The 24,546-nt window shown below is 34.9% G+C and overlaps 1 protein-coding gene across 1 annotated transcript in view; it reads right to left on the reverse strand.

Moving 5' to 3' along the window:
* The window catches only part of LOC114939198 (neural cell adhesion molecule 2), a 206,196-nt gene that overhangs the window by 11,083 nt on the left and 170,567 nt on the right, over positions 1 to 24,546 (reverse strand). The window contains exons 6-9 of the mRNA XM_029313438.2: positions 10,770 to 10,921; positions 5,030 to 5,174; positions 4,769 to 4,899; positions 3,751 to 3,910 (exon numbers count right to left, since the gene is read on the reverse strand). Of these exons, the coding sequence (XP_029169271.2) occupies positions 3,751 to 3,910; positions 4,769 to 4,899; positions 5,030 to 5,174; positions 10,770 to 10,921 (588 nt within the window). The remainder of the gene's footprint in view (positions 1 to 3,750; positions 3,911 to 4,768; positions 4,900 to 5,029; positions 5,175 to 10,769; positions 10,922 to 24,546) is intronic.

Genomic DNA, 24,546 nt, shown 5'->3' on the forward strand with positions numbered 1-24,546 from the left:
GGTTACACACGCAATTCACGAGAGACATTCGAACTCGTGCACAACGTAAACTCGGAATTAAAATTTCACGGTGAAAATTTACGGGAACACCGAATCTTTGCGCGTTATAATCCATTATTAATTAAAGCCAACCGAACGAAGCGTGTCTGTTTTTCATTACGCTGTCCATATCGGTGTTACCATTTACGTTCTTAGCGTGATAAATAATCCGAAAAATCGTTTATTTATCGCCGAAGGGAATTTTAGTAGTACTTTAACAATCTGTACAATGATTTAATCCATGAAAAGCCGATTACACGTTTCACTAAACGTCGAAGAAATTGAGAAGCTTTGTATAACATTCTTTTGCATTTGTTTATTCACTGAAAATGATTATATTATTGTATAATTAAAATTTGAAATATCAAATAATTGAAGTTTATATATAATTTCAAAATAATTTTACATATTCCCTATATATACGTATACGTAACATGAGAAAATAAAATTGTTTCATCGATACGTCTGATCTATCGAGTATCTTACTACTATCGGATTTGTTTATCTATTGTAAATAATTATATTATGGTATAATTAAAATTTATATCAAATAATTCAACTACGTTTATATATAATTTCAGAATAATTTTAAATATTCCCTATAAATACGTATACATAACATGAGAAAATAAAATTGTTTCATCGAAGCGTCTGATCTATCGAGTATCTTACTACTACCGAATTTGTATATTCATTATAAATAATTATATTATGGTATAATTAAAATTTAAAATATAAAATAATTCAACTAGGTTCATATATAATTTCAAAATAATTTTTAATATTCCCTATATATACGTATACGTAACATGGAAAAATAAAATTGTTTCATCGAAACGTCTGATCTATCGAGTATCTTACTACTACCAAAATTGTTTATCTATTAAAAATAATTATATTATTGTATAATTAAAATTTAAGAAATCTAATAATTCAACTAGGTTTATATATAATTTCAAAATAATTTTAAATATTCCTTATATATACGTATACGTAACATGAGAAAATAAAATTGTTACATCGAAGCGTCTGATATATCGAGTATCTTACTACTATCGGATTTGTTTATCTATTTAAATAATTATATTATGGTATAATTAAAATTTATAATATCAAATAATTCGACTAAGTTCATATATAATTTCAGAATAATTTTAAATATTCCCTATAGATACGTATACATAACATGAGAAAATAAAATTGTTTAATCGAAAGCGACTGATCTATCGAGTATCTTACTACTACCGAATTTGTATATTCATTATAAATAATTATATTATGGTATAATTAAAATTTAAAATATAAAATAATTCAACTAGGTTCATATATAATTTCAAAATAATTTTAAATATTCCCTATATATACGTATACGTAATTTGAGTAAATAAAATTGTTTCATCGAAGCGTCTGAAGTATCTTACTACTATCGGATTTGTTTATCTATTAAAAATAATTATATTATGATATAATTAACATTTAAGATATTAAATAATTCGACTAGGTTTATATATAATTTCAAACTGACTTTAAATATTCCCTATATATATGTATACGTAATTTGAAAAAATTATATTGTTTTATCGAAGCGTCTGATCTATCGAGTATCTTACTACTATCGGATTTGTTTATCTATTAAAAATAATTTTATTATGGTATAATTAACATTTAAGATATCAAATAATTCAACTTAGTTTATATATAAGTTCGGAATAATTTTAAATACTCCTTATATATACGTATACGTAATTTGGTAAAATAAAATTGTTTCATCAAAGCGTCTGATCTATCGAGTATCTTACTACTACCGAATGTGTTTATTCATTGAAAAAGATTATATTGTTGTATAATTAAAATTTAAAATATCAAATAATTTAACTAGGTTTATATATAATTCCAAAATAACTTTAAATATTCTCTATATATATGTTTACGTAATATGGAAAAATAAAATTGTTTCATCAAAGCGTCTGATCTATCGAGTATCTTACTACTACCGAATGTGTTTATTCATTGAAAATGATTATATTATTGTATAATTAAAATTTAAAATATCAAATAATTCAACTAGGTTTATATATAATTTCAGAATGACTTTAAATATTCTCTATATATATGTATACGTAATATCAGAAAATAAAATTGTTTCATCGAAGCGTCTGATCCATCGAGTATCTTACTACTACCGGATTTGTATATTCATTGAAAATGATTATATTATTGTATAATTAAAATTTAAAATATCAAATATATTAACTAGGTTTGTATATAATTTCAGAATAATTTTAAATATTCTTTATATATATGTAAACGTAATATAAGAAAATAAAATTGTTTCATCGAAGCGTCTGACCTATCGAGTATCTTACTACTACCGGATTTGTATATTCATTGTAAATGATTATATTATTGTATAATTAAAATTTAAAATATCAAATAATTCATCTAGGTTTATATATTATTCCAAAATAACTTTAAATATTCTCTATATATATGTTTACGTAATATAAGAAAATAAAATTGTTTCATCGAAGCGTCTGATCTATCAAATATCTTACTACTACCGGATTTGTTTATTCATTGAAAATAATTATATTATTGTATAATTAAAATTTAATATATAAAATAATTCAACTAGATTTATATATAATTTCAAAATAATTTTATATATTCCCTATATATATGTATACGTAATATGGGAAAATAAAATTGTTCCATCGAAGCGTCTGATCTATCGAGTATCTTACTACTACCGAATTTGTTTATTCATTGAAAATGATTATATTATTGTATAATTAAAATTTAAAATATCAAATAATTCAACTAGGTTTATATATAATTTTAGAATAATTTCAAATATTATTTATATATACGTATACGTAATTTGGGAAAATAAAATTGTTTCATCGAAGCGTCTGATCTATCGAGTATCTTACTACTATCGGATTTGTTTATCTATTGAAAATAATTATATTATGGTATAATTAAAATTTAAAATATAAAATAATTCAACTAGGTTTATATATAATTTCAGAATGACTTTAAATATTCTCTATATATATGTATACGTAATATGGGAAAATAAAATTGTTTCATCGAAGCGTCTGATCTATCGAGTATCTTACTACTATCGGATTAGTTTATCTATTGTAAAGACTTAAATTATGGTATAATTAAAATTTATAATATCAAATAATTCAACTAGGTTTATATATAATTTGAGAATAATTTTAAACATTCCCTATATATATGTATACGTAATATCAGAAAATAAAATCGTTTCATCGAAGCGTCTGATCCATCGAGTACCTTACTACTACCGGATTTGTATATTCATTGAAAATGATTATATTATTGTATAATTAAAATTTAAAATATCAAATATATTAACTAGGTTTGTATATAATTTCAGAATAATTTTAAATATTCTTTATATATATGTATACGTAATATGGGAAAATAAAATTGTTTAATCAAAGTGTCTGATCTATCGAGTATCTTACTACTATCGGATTTGTTTATCTATTAGAAATTATAATATTATTGTATAATTAAAATGTAAAATATAAAATAATTCAACTAGGTTTGTATATATTATGATTTTAGAATAATTTTAAATATTCTTTATATATACGTATACGTAACATGGGAAAATAAAATTGTTTCATCGAAGGGTCTGATTTATCGAGTATCTTACTACTAGCGGATACGTACACATGACGTTGAGATAAAAGGGCGAGCTCTCGCCGTCGCCCTCGGTATTATATCCTACGCACGTGTAATTGCCGGCGCTTTTGCGATCGACCCCCTGCAGCACCAAGCTCTGGTTGCTGATTATAATACCCTGAGTGATGTTGTGATGGAGTGCCTTGCTCTGGAAGAAACACGATAATTGACGCCTCTCTCTCTCTCTCTCTTTCTCTCGTCGGTAGATTGAACCGCCAGCCTTCCGCGCGCGAAAATTATTTTCCGCTTGTATGCACGCGTGTTTGTGTTTGTAACGTGAGAATCTAGCCGTACAATCTCCCTCGTCGGAAGCGCGAGAGAATATGGGAGTGCTCTCGCATCTCTCGAGTGACGAGAAGTTATTATAAAAGTTTGATGCTTCGAGCGCCGAAGTTTGTATTCGGTCTTAACGTAAGTCGATGCTCTCTCGCGAGCGAGTGCGGGCATAATCGAGCTTGTTAGCCGGCAAGAGACCAATCTGTTTACGACACTCGGGTTTTAGAACTTTTCGGACTTCCGCGGGATATGGACGAATTACTCGCGACGAACATTGTTGCGCATTTTCAAGATTGATTAATCATAATCGCAACGACTCGAGAGATGAAGAGATACACGCGAGATTCTCGTAATGCGACCTGCGAATATCTTGTTTTTCGATCAATTTCTTCTCGAAAATAGAAATATTTGTATTTTAGTAATAATTGAATTATTTATGCAAAATTTAATTTACCAAATAATACTAGGAATAAATTTGAGCTAATGTATAATTCAGCTAGAAAATAGCTCGTATATTTTTAATTTGAGATCATTTGAGATTAAATTTCTGTAATAATTTAAAAACCCATCAAATATGTATATGTATTTCTTTTGCTGTACGTCATGTCAAATTTATTAGGAACATCAAGAAACACCGAGTACTTGAATCGTCTATAAAATAACGGATCGAAAATAAAAAAAATTACACACATATAAATTTTGTCCTGAATAAAAGTATATTTTCATTCACCTGATGCCGCCATTCCACCTTATAAACCACCGGTTCGGCCTGTATAAGGCAGTCGAAATATACGTCCGTGCCCTCGCGTATGGCGTTGGGATTCAGCGATGTGCCGAGCTGGATCTGCGTCTCCGGAGTGTCTGGGAATCACGATCTTCGATAAATCGTCAAAATCGACCGGATTCGTCTGAATAAATAAGAAAAGAGCGTCGCGCTCTCCCCGGAGGGAGAGAACGCAGTCGCAGGAACCATCGGCGTTTATGAGCTTACATTGTATCTGGAGTATCCAGCCGTCCTCTATCGGCGCGGTTCCCATGATTCGATTTTCAGCTTGACACGACAAGTGTCTACCGGCGTCTGCTTTCGTCGCCATGAAAGATAAAACGCTGGTGGTCGTGTTCCCATCGGCGGAAGTCTGTAACAACATTATGATAACGTTCACCGGGGTTGATTCCGTCGCCCCACTGGCGCCGGGGATGATTCTGCTCGTTGCACTTATTCTTTTTCTTTTCCTCGCGTTGGAGGAACCCCGCCTCTTTACCTTCTGCGTTTTCGATGACGTTCAAGCCCCCCATATATATTAAAAGCGTATCTATCACTCGGATCTGGAGGGTCGACGCTAACTACAGCCGAAATTCTCGATCAATCTCTCGTTATCCTTCTCGAGGGATCGACCCATTTTCTAAGAGTAAAGAAGTAGCTTCTATCTTTTAGGGATCGGATCGTCATTACATCAAGTTTGACTGGTAACTTATTCAATATACGTGTTTTTTCTCTCTGGTTTATTTCCACGGTTTAAATATCTGCGTCAAGTCAATAAGAGATTTTGCATTATTTTTTCCTATTTTTCTAGATTGTCTATATATAATTTATCTCTTGGTTGTCTTTTTCTAATCTAATAGCACATCTATCATCGCTAAGAAACTTTATCCTGTATATATATGAGCGGTGAAACTCTTAAAGTAGTACGAATATAATGCACGTATGTGAGTAATATACTTTTTAAAGTAATACTTCATCTCTCTTTCAATTTTATTCACAAAGAATCACTTCTTCCGAGCATCTCTGTACACAAATAAATTTAATTTTGTCCCTCAATAATATTTCAAAGTTGTCTATTCTTTCGTACAATATTATTACATAGCTTGTTTGAAGTAAAAATTTCGTGTTCCAAACGTTTGAATTAATAATTCAAGCTTTTTATCAAACTTTATTCTGTTTCTTAAAAATGAAAAAAAAAAAAAAAGAATTATTGCCTTTTACAGGCGCGGCAAATCAAAATACGTGTTATTTATAAATGTGATAAAATTCACGTTTAATTCGAAGCTCTTGCCGATGTCGTAAGAGTAAATTTGTTCTTTCAGAACTCCTTCAAGTCGAAGAAGCCTCTAAAAGATCAGACGCGCATCTTCGCGCGGAAAGAGACAGACTTCCGATTCGATTTACACCGGGACGCGCATTCAACGTAATTTGCAGACTCGACCCCGGCTCGTACAGCTCCTTAAAGCGACTATAAAATAAAGTTCTCGGTCGCGCACGTTGTTCTACGTAATTGCGTGTAAATTATCGTTATCACGAGGTCGCCGCGAGACCCTGGTATAAAAGCGTCGTTAGAGAATGAATAATTTATATCAGAGAATGTCGTCTCCGCGATAAATTCGCATTCGTCAATCAAAACGAATCAATGCTATAATGGACGTCCATTATACATCGAGTGGCCGATTAATCATCTTTTGTTAAGATCGTCGAAAATTATTTCTGTTCATCCGTACAATCGGAAATGATACATAAGCGTATATATATGAATGCATGCAAAGTCCGCCTTTTCCATAAATCACTTATTTGCTTAGTTAGAGGTAAATAAACGAGTCCGCCGATTGATAGAAGGAACGAATAAATAACGCGAGAAAAGTCTATGAAAATCGTGTTTAGTATCGATTTTGATCGCAGAATAAATATAGAGCGCACGGGCTTGTTTTATTTTGAAACTATCGATCAGTCCGTTTATTTAAACGAATAATAAAGCAAAATATTTCATAAAACCATCAAAATATCTCGGACGATTTTTTAACGTTTGGTACATTCGCATGAGTATTCTTTTTTTTCGCGTTGTTGTCTGAGTAAATAGTGTGAGAGGTTTCCAAGATATATTAAAGGGTCATACAAACGCAAAATTTCTATTTTTCGATAGGTATATTCCGTATTTTATTTTGTGAACGGTTATTATTATTAGATAAAAGTACATAGAAAAATTATCATATTTCGCGGCCTCGCATCTCCAATTTAATTTCCAAATAAATTCCAGCAAATCCACGGTAATTCAAGTGATTTATTCATATCGTGCGGCACATATGTGAGGCTTTTTCAGCTATACCGAGTATTATAAATGTGGGAAAAAATTTGAGAGTTTTATCACTCGTAGTATTTTATGTTTTAATCAACATATATCATTACCTTCATGACAAAATCATTAGCAGCTTCGCTGCACTTAAAAATCCCGCGGTTTGCGAAAAATTGCGAAGTTTGCGGATAATGAATTAACTCCATTTTACAATTCGTGAATTAAACATTCAAATCTCGCTTAGTCCAATGAACCGGATCTGCGAATTATATTCCACGTATGTGGACCTCCGAAATTATGCGCGCAATAGGCAGAAAAATGCATCACCTGCATTATTCACATCACGGTAAACGAATAATAAAGCAAAATATTTCATAAAACCATCAAAATATCTCGGGCGATTTTTTAACTTTCCCGTGATGTTTGCACAAAAAAAAATGCAGACCCATACAAAGGGCCGTGGTATACCTTCAATCTTGCTGCGGGATACGCTGCGCGACGCAGCTCCTGTCGCGCGATTAAAAAATAATCGCGAGACAGTGGCGCGCTCGTGCGCCCGCGAATAATAAATTTCGCGTCTTGTTGGGGGAATAAATCAACGACGAGGGCACTCGCCCGCTCTAATTTCGTTCCAATGGCGACGGCGAGGATCCGTTTCGCGCGTTGCCCCACGCAAAGATAATTACGAAATGAGATGCGCTATCCATTAAAAATATATTTCCGGTTGCGCATTCCCCGGGTTGGGTCGAATCGATTAACGTAATTGCTGCAATTTCGCAGACGATACGCGGACGGAGAAAAATACTCCGCGCGAGGCGCGAAGCTCGTTTACGCGAGAGGCATTATGTATGCCACTGGTAAAGCTACTTTTGCGCGCGGTTGCGTAATCGTGCAAAACCGAGAAGGATGAAGCTCGAAAACTCTCTCTCGCCGAGGAATTGCGTGATTACGAAAAGAGAGTGAGAGAGAGAGAAGATGAACTCTCTCTCCTCCTTCTTTCACCGTGGATTATAGACGGTTCCTCCCCAGTTGTATATTTTCCCTCTTCCGGCCATCATCTCCACTTCTATGTTTAACTTTCTTACGTAAGCAACAAAACAATCTACAGTACCTCCCGTGTCGTGTAGTGGTGGGTATCGACTTTGAAACAATATTTTCTCTGTCCCTTCGTCGTCGTCGGCGTCTTTAATCCGCCGTTCCCCAGCAAATATTTACGTCGTCGTCTTAAATGCGGATCAAAACGCGGATACGACGCGTATGGCGTTGTTTGCGCGTTCGTGTGCACCACCCGGTGTATTTTATCGGGGTGGCTGTGTGGGGTAAAATCGAAGTAGGATAAACAGCGGCCGATGCTCGATTTCCCCCGACAACGGGTCAATTTATTCGAAAGTACGTTCTTTCATTTCGTCGCTAATCCGTGTTTCTATTGACGTTTGTTTGCTTTGTATACGAAATACCTTCATCCGTTTCTCACGACAGAAACGCCGCGTTTCCGGTTAGAGCGCGTTCGATTTACGTTAAATCGGAATTTATTTTGCCACGCGCGCGTTCGAAATGAAATTGAATGAATTAATGAATTGTATTGGAATGAAAGGAGGAGAGAAAGAGAAAGACCGGAAAAGAGAAAGGGAGAAAAGACATGCGCGCAGAGGATTCCTCCATTCTCATAGATCAAGTATTATCGTCCCGGCGAGATATTCCTCCTTACTCGAGCTGCGATTATAATTAGAGTTATCAGTATTTGTAACGTGTTTCTTCATTATCGCTGTTGATTAATCTCCTATAACTATACGAAATGATACGCTTTTTTTTATCGGAGTACCATGTACGATTCGATAATGTTATATTGTGTTGCAACAATTTTTCTAGTTTTTTCATTTTATTTTCAATTTCACGTTAAATTCGAATCTACGGTTTATACGAAAAGAATTTCTCATTGTGAACGAAACGCTCTCCGATTGTGTTCAATAAACAATCACAAGATAGCTAACAATTTGTTACATTTCTCCTCTCTAAAACTGAGAAATTTGATTCATTCTATTAATTAATCTATTACCTGCTCCTATTTTATTATCCGACACGTAAACATTTTATTCTATTAAAAAATTGTTGAAAAGTCTTCAACACGTAAATAAAAATAAAACGAAGGAACGGAGGATGGTTATACGAGAAAATTTATCCGCGTAAATTTTACATTTAACACAAAATGTGTCGGATCATTTCAGAAAGAAATGTGTTCGCGTTTAATTTTGATTTTCGTTAAATCTTTTTCATTATCGTGATCCTTTTTTTCTCTTAATGTTCAACAAGAATATGTTCCGACATTATGGCTCTTCAGAATAGCTGCATTTCCCATCAATTAAACGTAATCCTTGCACTGTAAACGGCAGTCGATCACGTAATCGGTCGTGTCTATCGTTCTTTTTTTGCGCTCGTCGCTTAATCCGCGGAAATTGAACGTGGAAATTGCAGTCCCACCGCGATGAAATTAGGAGACACATGTCAAGCAGATGAATCGAGACAGTGCAGAAGATTAATTGTCGTCTTTCGCTAACCCGGAGATTAATTCGATACTATCGCTCTACAATAAAACACGATCCCGCAAATATGATAATTTTAATTGAAAAAAATTTGATTGTATATTTCTCATGCATATTCACGAATTTTTATATTTCCCACACAGCACAAAAAGTTGAAATAATAACGTTGTTGATACGTTGCAATGTTGAATATTGAAATATTAATAGTTTTGCAACGTTGAATCTATGTTGCGTCTATTACATTGATTTTTTTAATATATTGCTACAACGTTGAAACAACACGTCTACACGACATTGCAATTCAGCGAACATTAGACATTTCTGCAACATATTTTTAATATTAAATCTACATTTTATAACGTTGATACAATATTGCAATATTGCAGAGTAACGTTTTCGAGATGTTGATTCAACAACCAGTTTGCGTGCTGTATGGGTTTAGTTCTAAGAATTTCTTGGTCAATACACATTAAATCAAATATAAAGAAAGGATTAATAAATTAATCCTTTTGATATTTTCTATCGTAAATCCTTTACGAGAAAATGTAATGAATGCGTGAGAAAGAGTCTGAAAGTTTAGGCACGCATCAAACTTTCTAGCGGTGATAAATACGTTTTTAATATATTAGGGAAAAAACCATGAAGTAGATGCATAACTCAAAAGCTACGTTAACTTGTCGGTTATGGTTTAGTTTAGCTGTCAAAACACTCGTTTTACGTGTTTACATAATTGAAAATATTGAAATTATCAAAATATATAATTAATATTATAATTAACAATAAAATAACATTCATAATTAATATTATAATTAATAATACAATAACATCTGCATTGCAATTTTAAAGAGATAAAATATATTCTGTCATATATTCGACTTTTAAAACAATGAATTATTTAGTTAATGAAAACTCTGTCAGTTTATTTGAGAATTACTAAAAATTTTAGAAATGCATTAATGAAGCACTCCCTTTTTAAGAAAAAAATACGAGTGAAAAGACATTTCACGTATCACATTCAAACATATTATTTGAGACAAGTTTGACTTTATACGCGGTCCGGGAACAGCAAGTAAAATGTATGTTTGCGTGGGGATTGGAGGAAAATTGTTTCATCTGGGGACGTACTTACATTCTCCTTGGAATTCACTAAACGCTGACCATTTCTCCACCAGGTGATGCCGGCCGGTGGCCTGGAACCGGAAGTTGTGCAGACCAAATCGTACTTCTTACCCGCCGACAGCGGCTGGTTCGCACCAGTTATCTTCACTTCCAGCAGGCTGACTGAAAATTATTTAATTCACTGGTTATATAATATGCTCGGTGCGTTTCCTCTATCCTTTTACAAATGTATAAAACATGTTCACAAAGGATATTAAAATATTCTATAAAATCGGTATATTTTATGATAAATTACGGTTATGTAATAAAATAATCTTTTGACTTCGTATTTCGTTGACCCTTTATTAAAATCCTTCAATGGTCGTTTTTATTCAATTTAATGGACACTGTAGAACGCTTACATTAACTTCATTTGTTTCAAAGAGATATTTCAGGTAATAATTATAAATTTTGGTTGTACAACGCCGTATAGTTATATATTCTGTTAAAATGAAGGGGAATAAATTTGTTCAGACAGAAAATACTAAAGTATGCATAAGATACGCGTTCAATTTGAAAGTCTCCTCAGGTATTTCTACCTGCACATCCCTTTGCAGTCATATACCAGGTATGACGAATTTTAAGCGTAGGATCATAAACTCTCTCTCCCCTCATTAATCCTAGCACCCACGCTCTCTTTTCCGCTCTCTTATTACTTTATCACGCGCCATGTATCTTGCCGCGCGATAGCTCAAGTACTATAACAAAGTGAATAACTTAATTTAGAGCTGGGACAATTAATCTTGCGTCCCATCTTGCGCGCTCTTTTTCAGGATGATTCAAGTGTTTCTTAAAGTGACTTAGCGATGAGCTTTTGTGGATACCTTTCCAAACTTGTAAAAAAATCACCATATAAGTTCATACGCGTATAAATATGAAGCTAAAGACAATAGAATCATCGATAACGTTCGTATATATACGATAAACGATTTTTTTTTGGAACCTGCGAGTTCCAAGTCTTTCCAAAAAACATACAAGATTTATTATCGCACGAGAGACTTTTTCCTAGATTAAATAAATTTGCTCCCCCAAGTCCTCGCTTTTTCCATTTCACATTTCAATAAAGTATCTCCAATTTACCGTTTCTACCTCTCGACTTCTAGATGTATCGGTCTAAAAATTTCGTGGTAATCCCGACGTCCGGCAAGACAAATTAAAAAAGGTCCGCAATTAATTAACCCCACTCGTTGTTCTAACGTCGCCGCGATAACGGCGCGAGTAAAATTAACCGCCCGACTGGCCTCGACTGCCGCTCGTTTCTTCGTTATAGCGGGTCGCTGGCCGCAAGACGCGTACACCTTCCTACACGTCAAATTGACGTTGATAAATCCTCTTTGTTATAAAGCGATATATCATCGGCGCGTACTTCGCCGCGCGTGAGGAATCGAAGTTATTCGGAAAATTATCGCTAGTTTTATGTAAGGTGTGTAGGTGTCCATATATACGTCCATAAACTCTATCGAAGCATCGACATTTTGTGCTTTCGACATTGAATAGTTTGGCATCCAAGTTTTCCGCTCATATAATATTAGAATCCGATATGTCTCTAATATTTAATATATTCTTCTCTCTCATCTTTTCTTCACTCGTCTTTTAACATTATCTATAGTTTTATTCTCTGGTGCATAGCCCGTGGAATGGAAATATTAGATGTGCTGGATGTATTTCAGAAATTTTTACAAGTTTTAAGAGTTACGGCGCGATATTGGCCCCCGAGGATCGAGATAATATTGAATGGAAAATGAGTTATACTTATCGCGCACATTCGATATCGGATGAGCGCGAGAAATGTATCGGCAGAAGTTTCCGTTAAATATCCGTCCTCGCGCGCGACACACGCGTCTCCGTCCTCTGAATTTTCCAGAGTCGATGTGGGAGGAAACATTTTTCGTCGCGAGTGCGTTGAACCCGGGGGAAAATTGCGGATCCATTGCGTTGCACTCGGCTATACTCACGTAGGCTTGCACGCGACGTGACTGAGAATTTATAGACGCGCGAGAAGGCGATCGTCGATAACGGCGTAAAGTGACCATGAACGATGGTTTTGCGAACGTCGTAAGCGCCGTGCAAATTGGTAATGGTTCGAGTGTATAAACCGCGTCGATAGGCGAAAGCTCTGGTTAGGGTATTTATAGGAGCGCGCGTATATACATTACGGAAGTTTGTTGATTTATATATTACACGCGATAAGCGTAGCAAAAGGTTGTATGGATCGAAAATATCCGCATATACGACAAACTATTTATCTTCGTCGTTCTTTTCAAGTAATTTACGCGCGTCCATTTACGTGGATCGTGGTAATTATTCGCGAGAATGATGCATCCGAACGTGACGTCAAAACTGGACGGTCTTGAATAATATTAATCGAAATAACAGACATGTATCCGTACCGTAATGACAATTATTAATTAAAAAGAGTGGTGTTGCATTTTTGCTCACCGTTTATCTCCCCGTTCGGTAGGTTCCGGCCATCCGGTATGATGAGCGCATAATACAATTAATTAAAGCCGATTTCTATCTTCCTGCCCTCGGCGAAATCCTCGCCGATATTATTCTGCTCTGCAGTTTTGCTTCCACTCAATAATTCAAGATCGATTAGAAAATTATGGCGCGTGCATACGCTCCATATAACTCAATCGGTCATAATTTCAGTTTTATCGTGAATTTATTGACGGATAAAGCGCACATCCCGGGATAAAACGAGGATTTTGTTGGTATTTTGGAAAATCGTATCTTATCGGTTTTCGAGAACTGCTATATTATATTATATCTCGCGTGATACAACCAATATTTATTTTTACAAATATAAGAAGTGACGGAAATAACGAATTTTCAATAAATAAAATAATTTTTTTAATCAATATCCATTTGTAATCTTATCATATATGGTGGATTTAGTAGATATTACAGACAGTCTCACAGTAACACATGCAGTCTCGATAACTTGTACGGAGCTGGAAGACGCACAAATATTCCACTTCAAACAGAAATCCCACGCAACGATATCTCTTTTCTTCCCTCAAAACTGTGGCTTATTGGATATATGGGATTTCTGAACTTTTCGATTCAATCAAATAGTGATTTTTATTATAACTAAAGGATAAAAAAAGCTGTATATATTCAATAGTGATACAGCTTATATTTGTTTTCTCGCTGTATATTCTTCCCTTTAAAACGTTAACTGAAAACAAAACGATTTATTCAGAATTATGTATTAACCTTTCCGTTGAATTACTTTATTTTATTAGTATAGTTCAAAATGAGGTGTCTTGTTAGACTGTTGGTTTCATCTATTTATAATAATTTTAATTTTTTAAAAAAATTTTGTTAAAACTGTGAGAAGAGGCGACACAAACGCCTATGGATATTAAGAATTTCTCGCTTAAAAACGAAGAAATAATTTACGAGACCCAACATCATAAGATCACATTACGGCGAATACTTTTATAAATTAAATATGACAAATTGTAACACGCATAAATTTCTAATAAATTCTCGACTCGAATTAACGGACTATTAGTAAGTTTAAAAATAGTATGATCTATTTTGTTGTAAGAATTATGAATTACTAAACACTGTTATACTGAGGAAGACCGCGTGCGGTTGAAACGTTTATGGAAGGTTTTTTTGTAATTTTAATATATCGTTTATAAAATAAATTTTAATTGGATACAACATCTTAAATATTGCTCGATAAGTTGGCCTTTTTTGAATACATTTCTTGTTTTATACAATACACGAGCGAATAGAAATTTTAATTGATATTACTTTATTTTTACTTATTAGAGAGTTTAAAATAAGCTGTCTTTTTATATTGTTGGTTTTGTCGTGTGTCATCTTCAATAACTTTTTTAAGACGTAGTTAAAATTGTCAAGAAGAACGATGTTAGCGCCTACGGAACGTTTTAATTTCTCGCTTATTAACGACGAAACTTTTCGAGATCTGAATAAAATCGAAGATCATATCGAGGCGAACATTGGTTCGACATTTTTCCTACACATGATGGATTGAAACACGCGTTAACTGCTCATAAACTCTCGACTCTGAAGAACTAAAATTAATTTTTGACATTATATGCATTTTTTTTATGATTTTATATTTTAATAATATACTAAAGAAGACCGCGTGCGGTTGAAACGTTTATTTTATAATGACTGTATTTTTGCGTTAGTTTTAATATTCAATGATTGTAACTTAATAATTTATACATGAAATAAATATTATTTGATTAAACAACTCGAATATTCAGCTCGATAAGTTGGCCTTGCATTTATCACTTTTTGTCTTACTTTATTTTGTTCGTGTGAATAATTTTGTCGAAGAAACGCGGGACCGTTTCCGCAATTTGTGGTCAGTCCCTGTCACCATCACGACGACGCGACGCTTTCATTCAGAGAAAAGAAATTCGCTTAATAGTGCCGCGACCGCGCCTAGACGGGCTGATTGCCGGAGTAATATTTCAGGCATTCTAACCCGTCGCCACCGGCAATAAGGCTGCCTTGGCCCCGACATTGCCACCGCCGCTTTCCCCAATTTCCACCCCCTGAGTTACGGTTCGGGACTAATTTACATGACTTGCACCGAACTAATTCGAACGGCGGTCGATAGCGCCGACTAAAGGGGTTAAAACGACGTTTACTTTATTACGTAATCACGGGGAAACCTAATATTGACAAAGGCGCGATGGGGGTGGCTCGACGGCGCGGTTCCGAAACGCTGGATCCCGCTCGTTCCGCTTCAAAGAGCTCTCGCCGGGGCTACTATCCTCTCGTTGTGATGCCGCGAGAGTCTTTGCGCCGCAGTTTGTTACTTACGATTTGCAATTCCGCCGGTGTTTGACTTTACGGATTGAGATTTATGGACTCACGCAATCGGCCGGATGGGACAAGGTGAGTCAGCTCGAGCCGTGTACACATACGCGCGTGGTTACGCGCGAACGTCAAGATACGGGAAGCGTCTCGTTTGCATCTTAATCGAGCGACAGTTTCATTAAGGATAAGTCTCGCCTTAACGGTACGCCTGCGCGTTTAATTAATGCGAATGTAATGTTGCCGCGACGTTTAACCCTTTGAAGTGTGACAACCTTATGTCATAGCGTCGTCGTCTTTCCGATCATCCTCATGGGATACATTCATGGGCCATCGGGATGGCTTATATTTATCGACTACCATGTACCATGTATATATCGTATATGTATGTACATCGAAGGGGAAGTTTATGAGCTCTTGATCGGATTAATCATTGCCAATCTACTGTTATTAAGTGACGCCGAGAAAATTAGGAAAATGATGGATTTATCTTCTTTAAACAAATTGATCGACGTAAACAGATTTCTCAAAATAATCTCAAATCGTGTTTATTTGTATTTTAATTTTTCATGTTTTAAACTTCATCATTTCTAATTAATATGCTACCCGAATATTGTGTAAAAGAGAAAGAGAACATTTATTCATACTTTATTTCAATTATCTTTCACAAAAGTGCATCCATTCGATATAATAATTTTGTAACAAATTGAAATAAGTAAGGCAAACATTAAGCGACTCTCTCTCTCTCTCTCTTTCTATATACATCTTTAATTTGCACAATTAATATTAATTAGTTAATATTAATATTAATTAGTTAATATTAATATTAATTAGTTAATATTAATTAATTAATTAATATTAAATCATTAGAATGATGTATTTATACCACAGCAATTGTTTCAAAGCTTTGTTCTAAATTCAGCATACGTATGTTACAAAGTTGCGAATATGTACTTCCACTTTCACAAAGGGGATACCGAAATGCACGTGTCTTAAGCAGATTAATCCGCATTGCGAAATTGTGTGTATTTTCTCCCCGCCGTATCTCACAATGTATTTTCGCTTATTCAATAATAATATTGATAATAATATGAACAAACAGATATATCGGCGGACAGGTGTGGATTCAGGGCAGCTTTATCCCCGGCGTACACGCATGCACAGGAGAGTTACAAATCATATCAACATGTTGGCGGATATTAGTGGATTTAGCTGTCACTTCGACGCAAAATTCCAGATATTGCTTCGCTATGCAAATCTGCTTATAACGGTAAGTAATCATCATGTAGGACACGCCAATCGTCGCCGAATTGCGTACATATGATATTCGATGTCGCTAAAGATGCGCTATTAAAGCAAATCCGATTACCGATACAGGTGTTTGTCTACCCAAATACTCGATAATACTTGCATATTTAATAGCATTACTCCATCGCATCTCACGAATGATTAGATAAATCAAACTGCCAATGAGTTATTGGAGAAATATATAAGTTTTCCGACATGCAAAAATTGACGTTTTTGTTTTCTTCAATCGATAATTAGATCATCTGTGTATAAAATATACATATTGTATACATTATCTATTGTCTGTTGGCTAACATCTAAATTTATCGAATTCTTATGTCTTTTTGCAAAACAAAACATATAAAAAAAATAATAATATTGAATACAAGATTGCATCACGATTTAATTTCCCGATTTTTTACACACGACGTATGTATAAATATATTTCGTGATTTTATTTTTGAAAATAAATTAGACATACTCTCTAGACTCTAGAGTCTAGGCAGATGCGAATCTGTAGACGTAGAATAAAACTATAATTTCAACGATAATGCGTACATATTTCCCGTGCACGTGCCCTATCTATCTCGGCTCCTCCACGCAGATGATTTACCTTCACTCATAAAATTTATCTAGCAAGCCAAATCGGGACATGTGCCGGTTGTTGTTATTGTTCCCAGGCCATATCATTGCGGATACCGTAAATGCTGTACCGCGCAAGAAAATTTGCTTCACGCAAGCGGCTGCATCACACTAACGCTCCGTGGCATTTCGCATTCAAGCCCTTTCCCTAGTGTATCGTGTCTCATGGGTGCACACTAGCTCTTGCAAGTCATATCCTCTCTTACTTATGCTTGGTACACGCATACTAGTACCTGGGATATTCGTATGTGTTTCTACATGCCCTTCACGTTGGAACAGCCTCTTGAGATCAGTCGATGTATTCAATTCTAATTAATATATATAGCTGTCCCTCTCGGAGCCTCCGTCCCTTCTTCTCTGGTACACGAAAGCGATAAGATAGACGAAAAACATATATCGCTCAATTTTTTAATATTCAAAATAATCTGCAAAATTATGGATGTTGCAATCTGTCAAGAAAATGTTTGAGAAACAATAAATTATAAGTAAAAAGAAGAAATTCTGAAATTTGCAACAGAATTACAGAATAAATATTAACTGTACGCATGTGCATCGAGTATAACAAATCGGAAGATTAAATTGTATTCCTTTATTCCATAATATATAAATAATGTTTCGCAAAAAAGGGACAGAAATAAAGTTAGTATCTCTCAGTTGGTTTCTTTTCGTCTTTGAAAAAGGAAAATGTAAAAATCTATTTTTTAGTTCTGCATATTTCGCGACGACAATTTCAACGTATAATTTCTTGTAACCTCGTTGTCTATTTCTCCGCTACCTTAGCGCGGTATCTCTTCATACACGTACAGCAACAGCACGGGAGAGAGATGCATTTTCCTCGCGTAAAGCTAGCTCCTCGCAAACTCGTTGACAACTTTTTGCACAGCGCGCACAGCACGTCTCGTTCGTGGCATCGGCGACCGAGTTGCTTCTCGGCGAATACGCGGGTCGCACGCGGAGACGGCAAATAAGCCCTATTGTCTGCGGTTTTAACTCAATGAGCGACGTAATTTCTGCCGGCCGGCGCGTCATAAATATTCATTAAGAGTTAATTGTAACTCAGTTCGCCCTCTCTCGCGAGCAAGCAACACGCGCTCGATCACGCGCGCTTCGCGTAATCCGCGAAGATAATAAACCTGACCGGCGATTATATTCAAATAATAAAGCCGCGTAGGCGAAATTCGATGTATCGATTAACGTTGGAAAATTACTTCAATGGCGCATCGACGTGTTTTGTATAATTTGAGGCTGCGACATTGGAAGCGGGTGTTTTGAAAATCTAGCTTATTGCGTAACAAACAGTGAACTCAAAAAGTTAACCGAAACTTGATCCATACCTCTGGCTTTATTCAAATGGCGTTTCTAGTTACTGTTATAAAAAGGAGTGTAGGTAGGTAGGAGAAAACCTGCGTTAAACCTTAATTAAGTAATGTTTGCAGCCGCGGCCTTTATTCTTGCGCAAAACTCTTTTTAAGCACCAAGATAACATGATGCAACGCCTCAACTAGTAGTCTGTTAGCGCACAAAGTAAATCCTTGCACAGCAAGGGAAGTAATTTGGAGTTTACTCCGGCTTGCAGTCGAACTTTTCCGGACCCTGATATAAAAGCCACCGTTCTTTCAAATGCGATTACATATAATTTCGCGGTAATATACTTGTAACATTTATGAAATACATTAACATGATATAAAAACGATCGACAATTGCGTCAACTTAAAACTCTGCGAGCACAAGATGCTAATAAACAAGAGATAAATAAGTATACTCTATTCCTTATTTTCTTTCTCCAGCAAGGAATTTTTTATTCTGTAATCTATTCTTTTTTCTGATATTCTTAATATCTCTTTGATTAAATTTTATTCTTCTAAATAATTTTTTTTTAAGAGAAACCTTAAGGCTAAATTATCAGTTTTTCGTTATTTGCAAATGTTTGTATGGAAGATATAAAATATAACCAAGGGTCAACTGTGAATAACATGTTATGACCGAGCTTGAGAAATATCAACATAGATCAACGATGAAAATGGCCGTGAAGGTCGAGGCAGGATATGACGCTGGTTTCTCATGAGAGCGTAACTTTGAAGAAAATCACTGCACCATAGACACTGTCAATCTCGAGACTGACAATGAGTCTCGCGGGTGTCGAACGTCGCACGAAAAAGCACTTACATTTAAGCACCGACCGCGCGAGGTCTTGAAGCTTCTCAAGAGGGGAAATTGGATGAAAGCCGTCGTCGTAGCCGGGGAAGATGGTTGAGGGGAGGAAAAAACGTGGAATGAGAACAGTGTTCGCCGCAAAAAGGATATCTGACCCTTTTCCGTTTCGCTCTTTCTACATGATTCCTACGTAGAGATCAACCCTTAATCCGCAAGAAACATGCGCCAAGCAATTAAGATTAGTTGATTACAAGAAAAGAAAAACTAGAACAATACATTAGATTTTATTAATGATTTTATATTCTAATATCAATTTTTTAACTAATTTGATATAAATGTGACTTATACATATTTTTTTTATATGTTTTATATATTTTTTCGAGTAAAACATATTTTAAGGAATTTAAATCAAATATCAATTTGTTTTAGTTACCGATATTATTACATACTTGAATTAGAAAAATCTTGGCGCGAATTTTAATGATACAAAATATGTTTATGTTAAAAAGTACATTCTACTTTTTTCTCCGCTACGGTAATACTATTTAAATTCCCCTAAAGTGCAAAAGCTTGTTCTTATACGTTCGTAGTTTTCCTTTCCCGGCGTTATCATACTATTTATAAAATATATATTCATTTATCATACATTCATTGTAAAAAGTACACAACTATGATAGAATTAGGTATGTCCTATTAATGACTACGAACGATTGCCTGACGGAAAATGGAGGCGTAGTAAAATGAAGGTCCTGGGATAAGAATATCGAAGCATTAATGGTTTTCAAAGAGAGAGCTATTACAGTTAACCAATCACCATGACGAATGGGAGTATGCTCGAATAAGACGAGATGAATGGTGATAAAGTCGCGTTTGCTGATTGGATCTCTTTCGATATTGACCGCTCTTTTATTGCTTCCGTTTCTTCCGTACTTCAACGCGAGAGAAATATCGTATTCTCCCAAGAGAGGTACTGGAGAAAATTTAAGGCTTTCGAATGAGATATGAAGTTACCAATAAAATTTGAAACACAGTCCAACATGATACGCGTTTCCCTCATACGCGCGAGTACTAAGAAAATGGTTCACAGAGCACGCGATTTTTCATCAACAAATACCAAAGATTTTCGACCATTTTCTTCGAGAAATTTTAACTGAGAATTTTCAAGCCTCTTTCTCGCTCGCAGTTCATACTGACGGATGTCGCGACGAATTAAGTTAAATTGGCTCGAATTTGCGAACTATGATGGCCTAACTCGGCAACGTGCATTAAAGTTTTCTCGCGGTGTTTGTCGCGAGAAATCTGTCGGTTACACTCTGTTCTCCCGCGGGATTCTACACAATCTAATTACGTCATTCTGTTCCTTCTCCTCTTGTCGTTAGCGAGGTATCCTTTAGTCGCAACCGCGATCTATGTATATTTATTTATTTGCGAGTCAATGAGAAAATCTTCCATATGATAGATACCTGACATGCACATGCGCTTATATATATATATATATATATATATATATATATATTATATACAATATCCCCATGCGAGAGAGAGGATATTATGTGCGTTTTATGTGTGCGTGTACTGCTTGTCGTACTCGCGCACGCTAATGGTTATCGATTTCCAAGGGCGCCATATCGTTCCTCGACAGAATGCCCGGCGATGAACAAGGACGGCTTGCGTCGCATAACGAGGCCGTTCATTAATCCGCAATTCCAGCGGCTCGGGATTTGTCGCGCGTATTATAACAAGCGAGCGTACCGTGTCGTGCGCGTGTATGCAAGCGCATGCGAATGTGGGATGGTATTGCGAATGTACCGAGACCTTTCATCGCGAAAAAGACCTCGTTTCGGTCGAGATATATATGTGTATATATATATCTCTTCGCATCCCGAATATCGTCGTATGATAAAATGTTGAAAGTAAAAAAAAAGATTAAATTATATAAGCATATGAGCAATCTTTCTCCCGAAAGTGAACATTCGCCCTAAACGACGAGTAAAGTAGGAAAGTTTTCTGCTTCTTCCCTTCACTTTTGGGAGATCATACGAAATTAATCATTCGAGTGAAATATGTAAACAGTATTTCGTTCGGAGAAACTTGTGGGAGCATTGGATAGCTTGACAGCAGCCACTTGCTATGACGAAGCCATTTATATAGGAAGTGTTCAAGTATCTTGACTTTGTCGAGGGTAACTATGCCATCCCTAAACACAAACAAGAAGCTACGAAAACGCTTCGCAAACTCTAAGGAGAAACAGTTTCGTGAGCTCAATTAATATTAATGTAGAGTTACAAATACTCGCAACTCATCTTATGACCATCTTGTTATCATAGAAAAAAAATCATAAAAAGTATAAAAGATTTATGTATATTTTATAGAATAATAATAAGAGATCATCGTGTACATGTATGTAAATTAATGTAGGTATAATTTGAAAATGTTGCACAAAAAGATCCAAAGCATTTATATAAAAATGCATTTTATAATTACAGAGGTTGATGAGAATAAACTTTTAAACTAAGATAAAAAAGTATTTCGAATTAAGATTATTCATTTAATAAAGTTGTAATTTCGTTGAATTTGATTCTAAAACGAGAACATCTCTAATTTGATACGTTTAAATGTAGACGTCGAGAGGAAGAATATGTAAGCAGAGAAAATACGAGGCTGGCTCAGTGGCAGAATGATCGTCAGCGCTGAATCGCGTTTGTATCACAATGTGACGTATTTAAATCATGGCCATTTCAACTAACACCCAGAGAGTTGGCGTTACACGCAACGTAGGGCGCAAATTGAGTGTAAAAATGGCGCATGCTCGTGATAGCTTCAATTGCGACGTCCGCCCGTTTCTGATGCTTTTCAAGGAATTGCGGTGAAATACGCCGCGTCATACGCGCTGTATAGCGCCGTAATGAGAACACCCGAGTGCTTTTCTTTCAACATTAATGCGATGCATGTTTTTCTCGCGGATGAGTTATTTTTGCGTCGCAGGTGAGACGTCGCCTTTACTGAAATAAAACTTTTCTGATGCATCCTTTATCCTCGAGATAATGTATGTTAGACATTTGTATGTATCTCACAACTAATCTGGATTCTCTATTAATATGCCGAAATAAACAATATCGAAATCGATAACTCGATTGTTTCTTGCTGACACGAGGCAGAAGTTCTCGATATCTTGGATAAATAATGATAATTTAAATTAATTCCGGATTTCATTTTAATAATTAAACGGGCTACCGATTGATCAAATTATAGCTTCTCGATCTGATTATCGAATAATGATGCTTAATAAAATTCTTATTAGTGACTAAAATTTTTATTAATAACTAAAACGATGTGAAGCGCTGTTATTAATGGTTGAAGTTACTTTTGGCGAATTTCTGGATTTTGATAACGATAGAGGGTCGATGATAAGCTTTCTATTGTCCGAAGCTGCTAAGATATTTTCATCCTCATTCCAGAGTTTGCTTTTGCCATTCCACACACACACATACAAAACACATAATATGTAATATATGTGTATATGTGTATATAAAGTTCTATTTGGCTCATTCTACAGCACAATTCAAGAATAGACAGCCACATTTTTAGATATAGGTACAGCTTTCAGGTCAAAATTATTTTTGCCTTCCATATATATTTAATAAGTATCAATAAAATTGGCGCGGAGACAGCTTTTATAAACATCTGTATTAAAAATTAACTCAAATTTTTACCAGATTTAGTATTAAATAATAAGAGGAGAGTTTAATATAATTACTCTAAATATATCAAAAAATTGTACTTTTGATTAATTTTATAAGACAGAAACAATTTCAACGATATATGATAAATATATATCAATTTATAAATTCAAAAAACCAATTAAAATGCAAAATTCTCAAGAATTAATATTGGTTGCCATTTATTAGCTGCTCTTATAAATCGATAATATTTTCTTCGAAAATTATGAATGCTTCTTGAATGATTCTGTATAGGGGTCGTCCACGGAAGATGGCGACCGATTGTAGACCTTCCACCCGAGGCTGCGCTCTTTCGCTTTTACGTTTCTACCTTTCCTTTTCTCTCTGCTGTCTCCTTCTCTCTTTCTCTACCTTCCTTCTTGCCCGAACTACTCGGCAGTATTTTCGTCGTTGAAAATTCAGGCCAACCACGAGCGAACGCGGAGGCTTCCTATTCAACCGCCGTGCGCCTATTCAACTCGAGTGGAAGAAGGAAGGTCGCATTTCACCACCGTAGATTATCGCAGCTCGTTCCACGGGAAACGTAAACACACACAACCACGGTGGTTTGGATATTGTTTACTCACGCGGGGTTGTATATGGGAGGTGTCGTTGATATTGCGCACTATTCTGCGTGGATTAAGCCGCGATAGAAAGAGAACAGGGATAATTTCCTATAATTATATGTATATGAAAAATTATTGCATTCAATGAATATTTTTAAATATCTGAAATATATACATATTGATTTAAATAAAGATATATATTTGTATATATCTTCTTAATAATTTTAATAAAACAATTGTGTATCAATACATCTGCGTTTTAATTAGAGTACCTACTAATCTTAATTTACATTCACACGCCTGTGAATTAATGTAACTTATATTTTTTCACATAAATATCTCTGCATATTTAAATATATCACAATATTTAGATATTGAAATATTGTTTAAATGTGACTATTGCTGTGTGGTAGAGAAATTCACATTTTATGAAAACACAGTTAGTTGAGAATACAAATTACATAACATAAAAACAATATTATTCTCTTCAGTTATACGCGAGTATTTCGATAAAATAATAGAAATATGTATAATAATATTTAATATAATATATGTACATATGTGTGTTGTA

The sequence above is a fragment of the Nylanderia fulva genome, unplaced genomic scaffold (assembly GCF_048542155.1).
Source record: "Nylanderia fulva isolate GAGA-0341 unplaced genomic scaffold, ASM4854215v1 Scaffold28, whole genome shotgun sequence".
Lineage (NCBI taxonomy): Eukaryota > Metazoa > Arthropoda > Insecta > Hymenoptera > Formicidae > Nylanderia > Nylanderia fulva.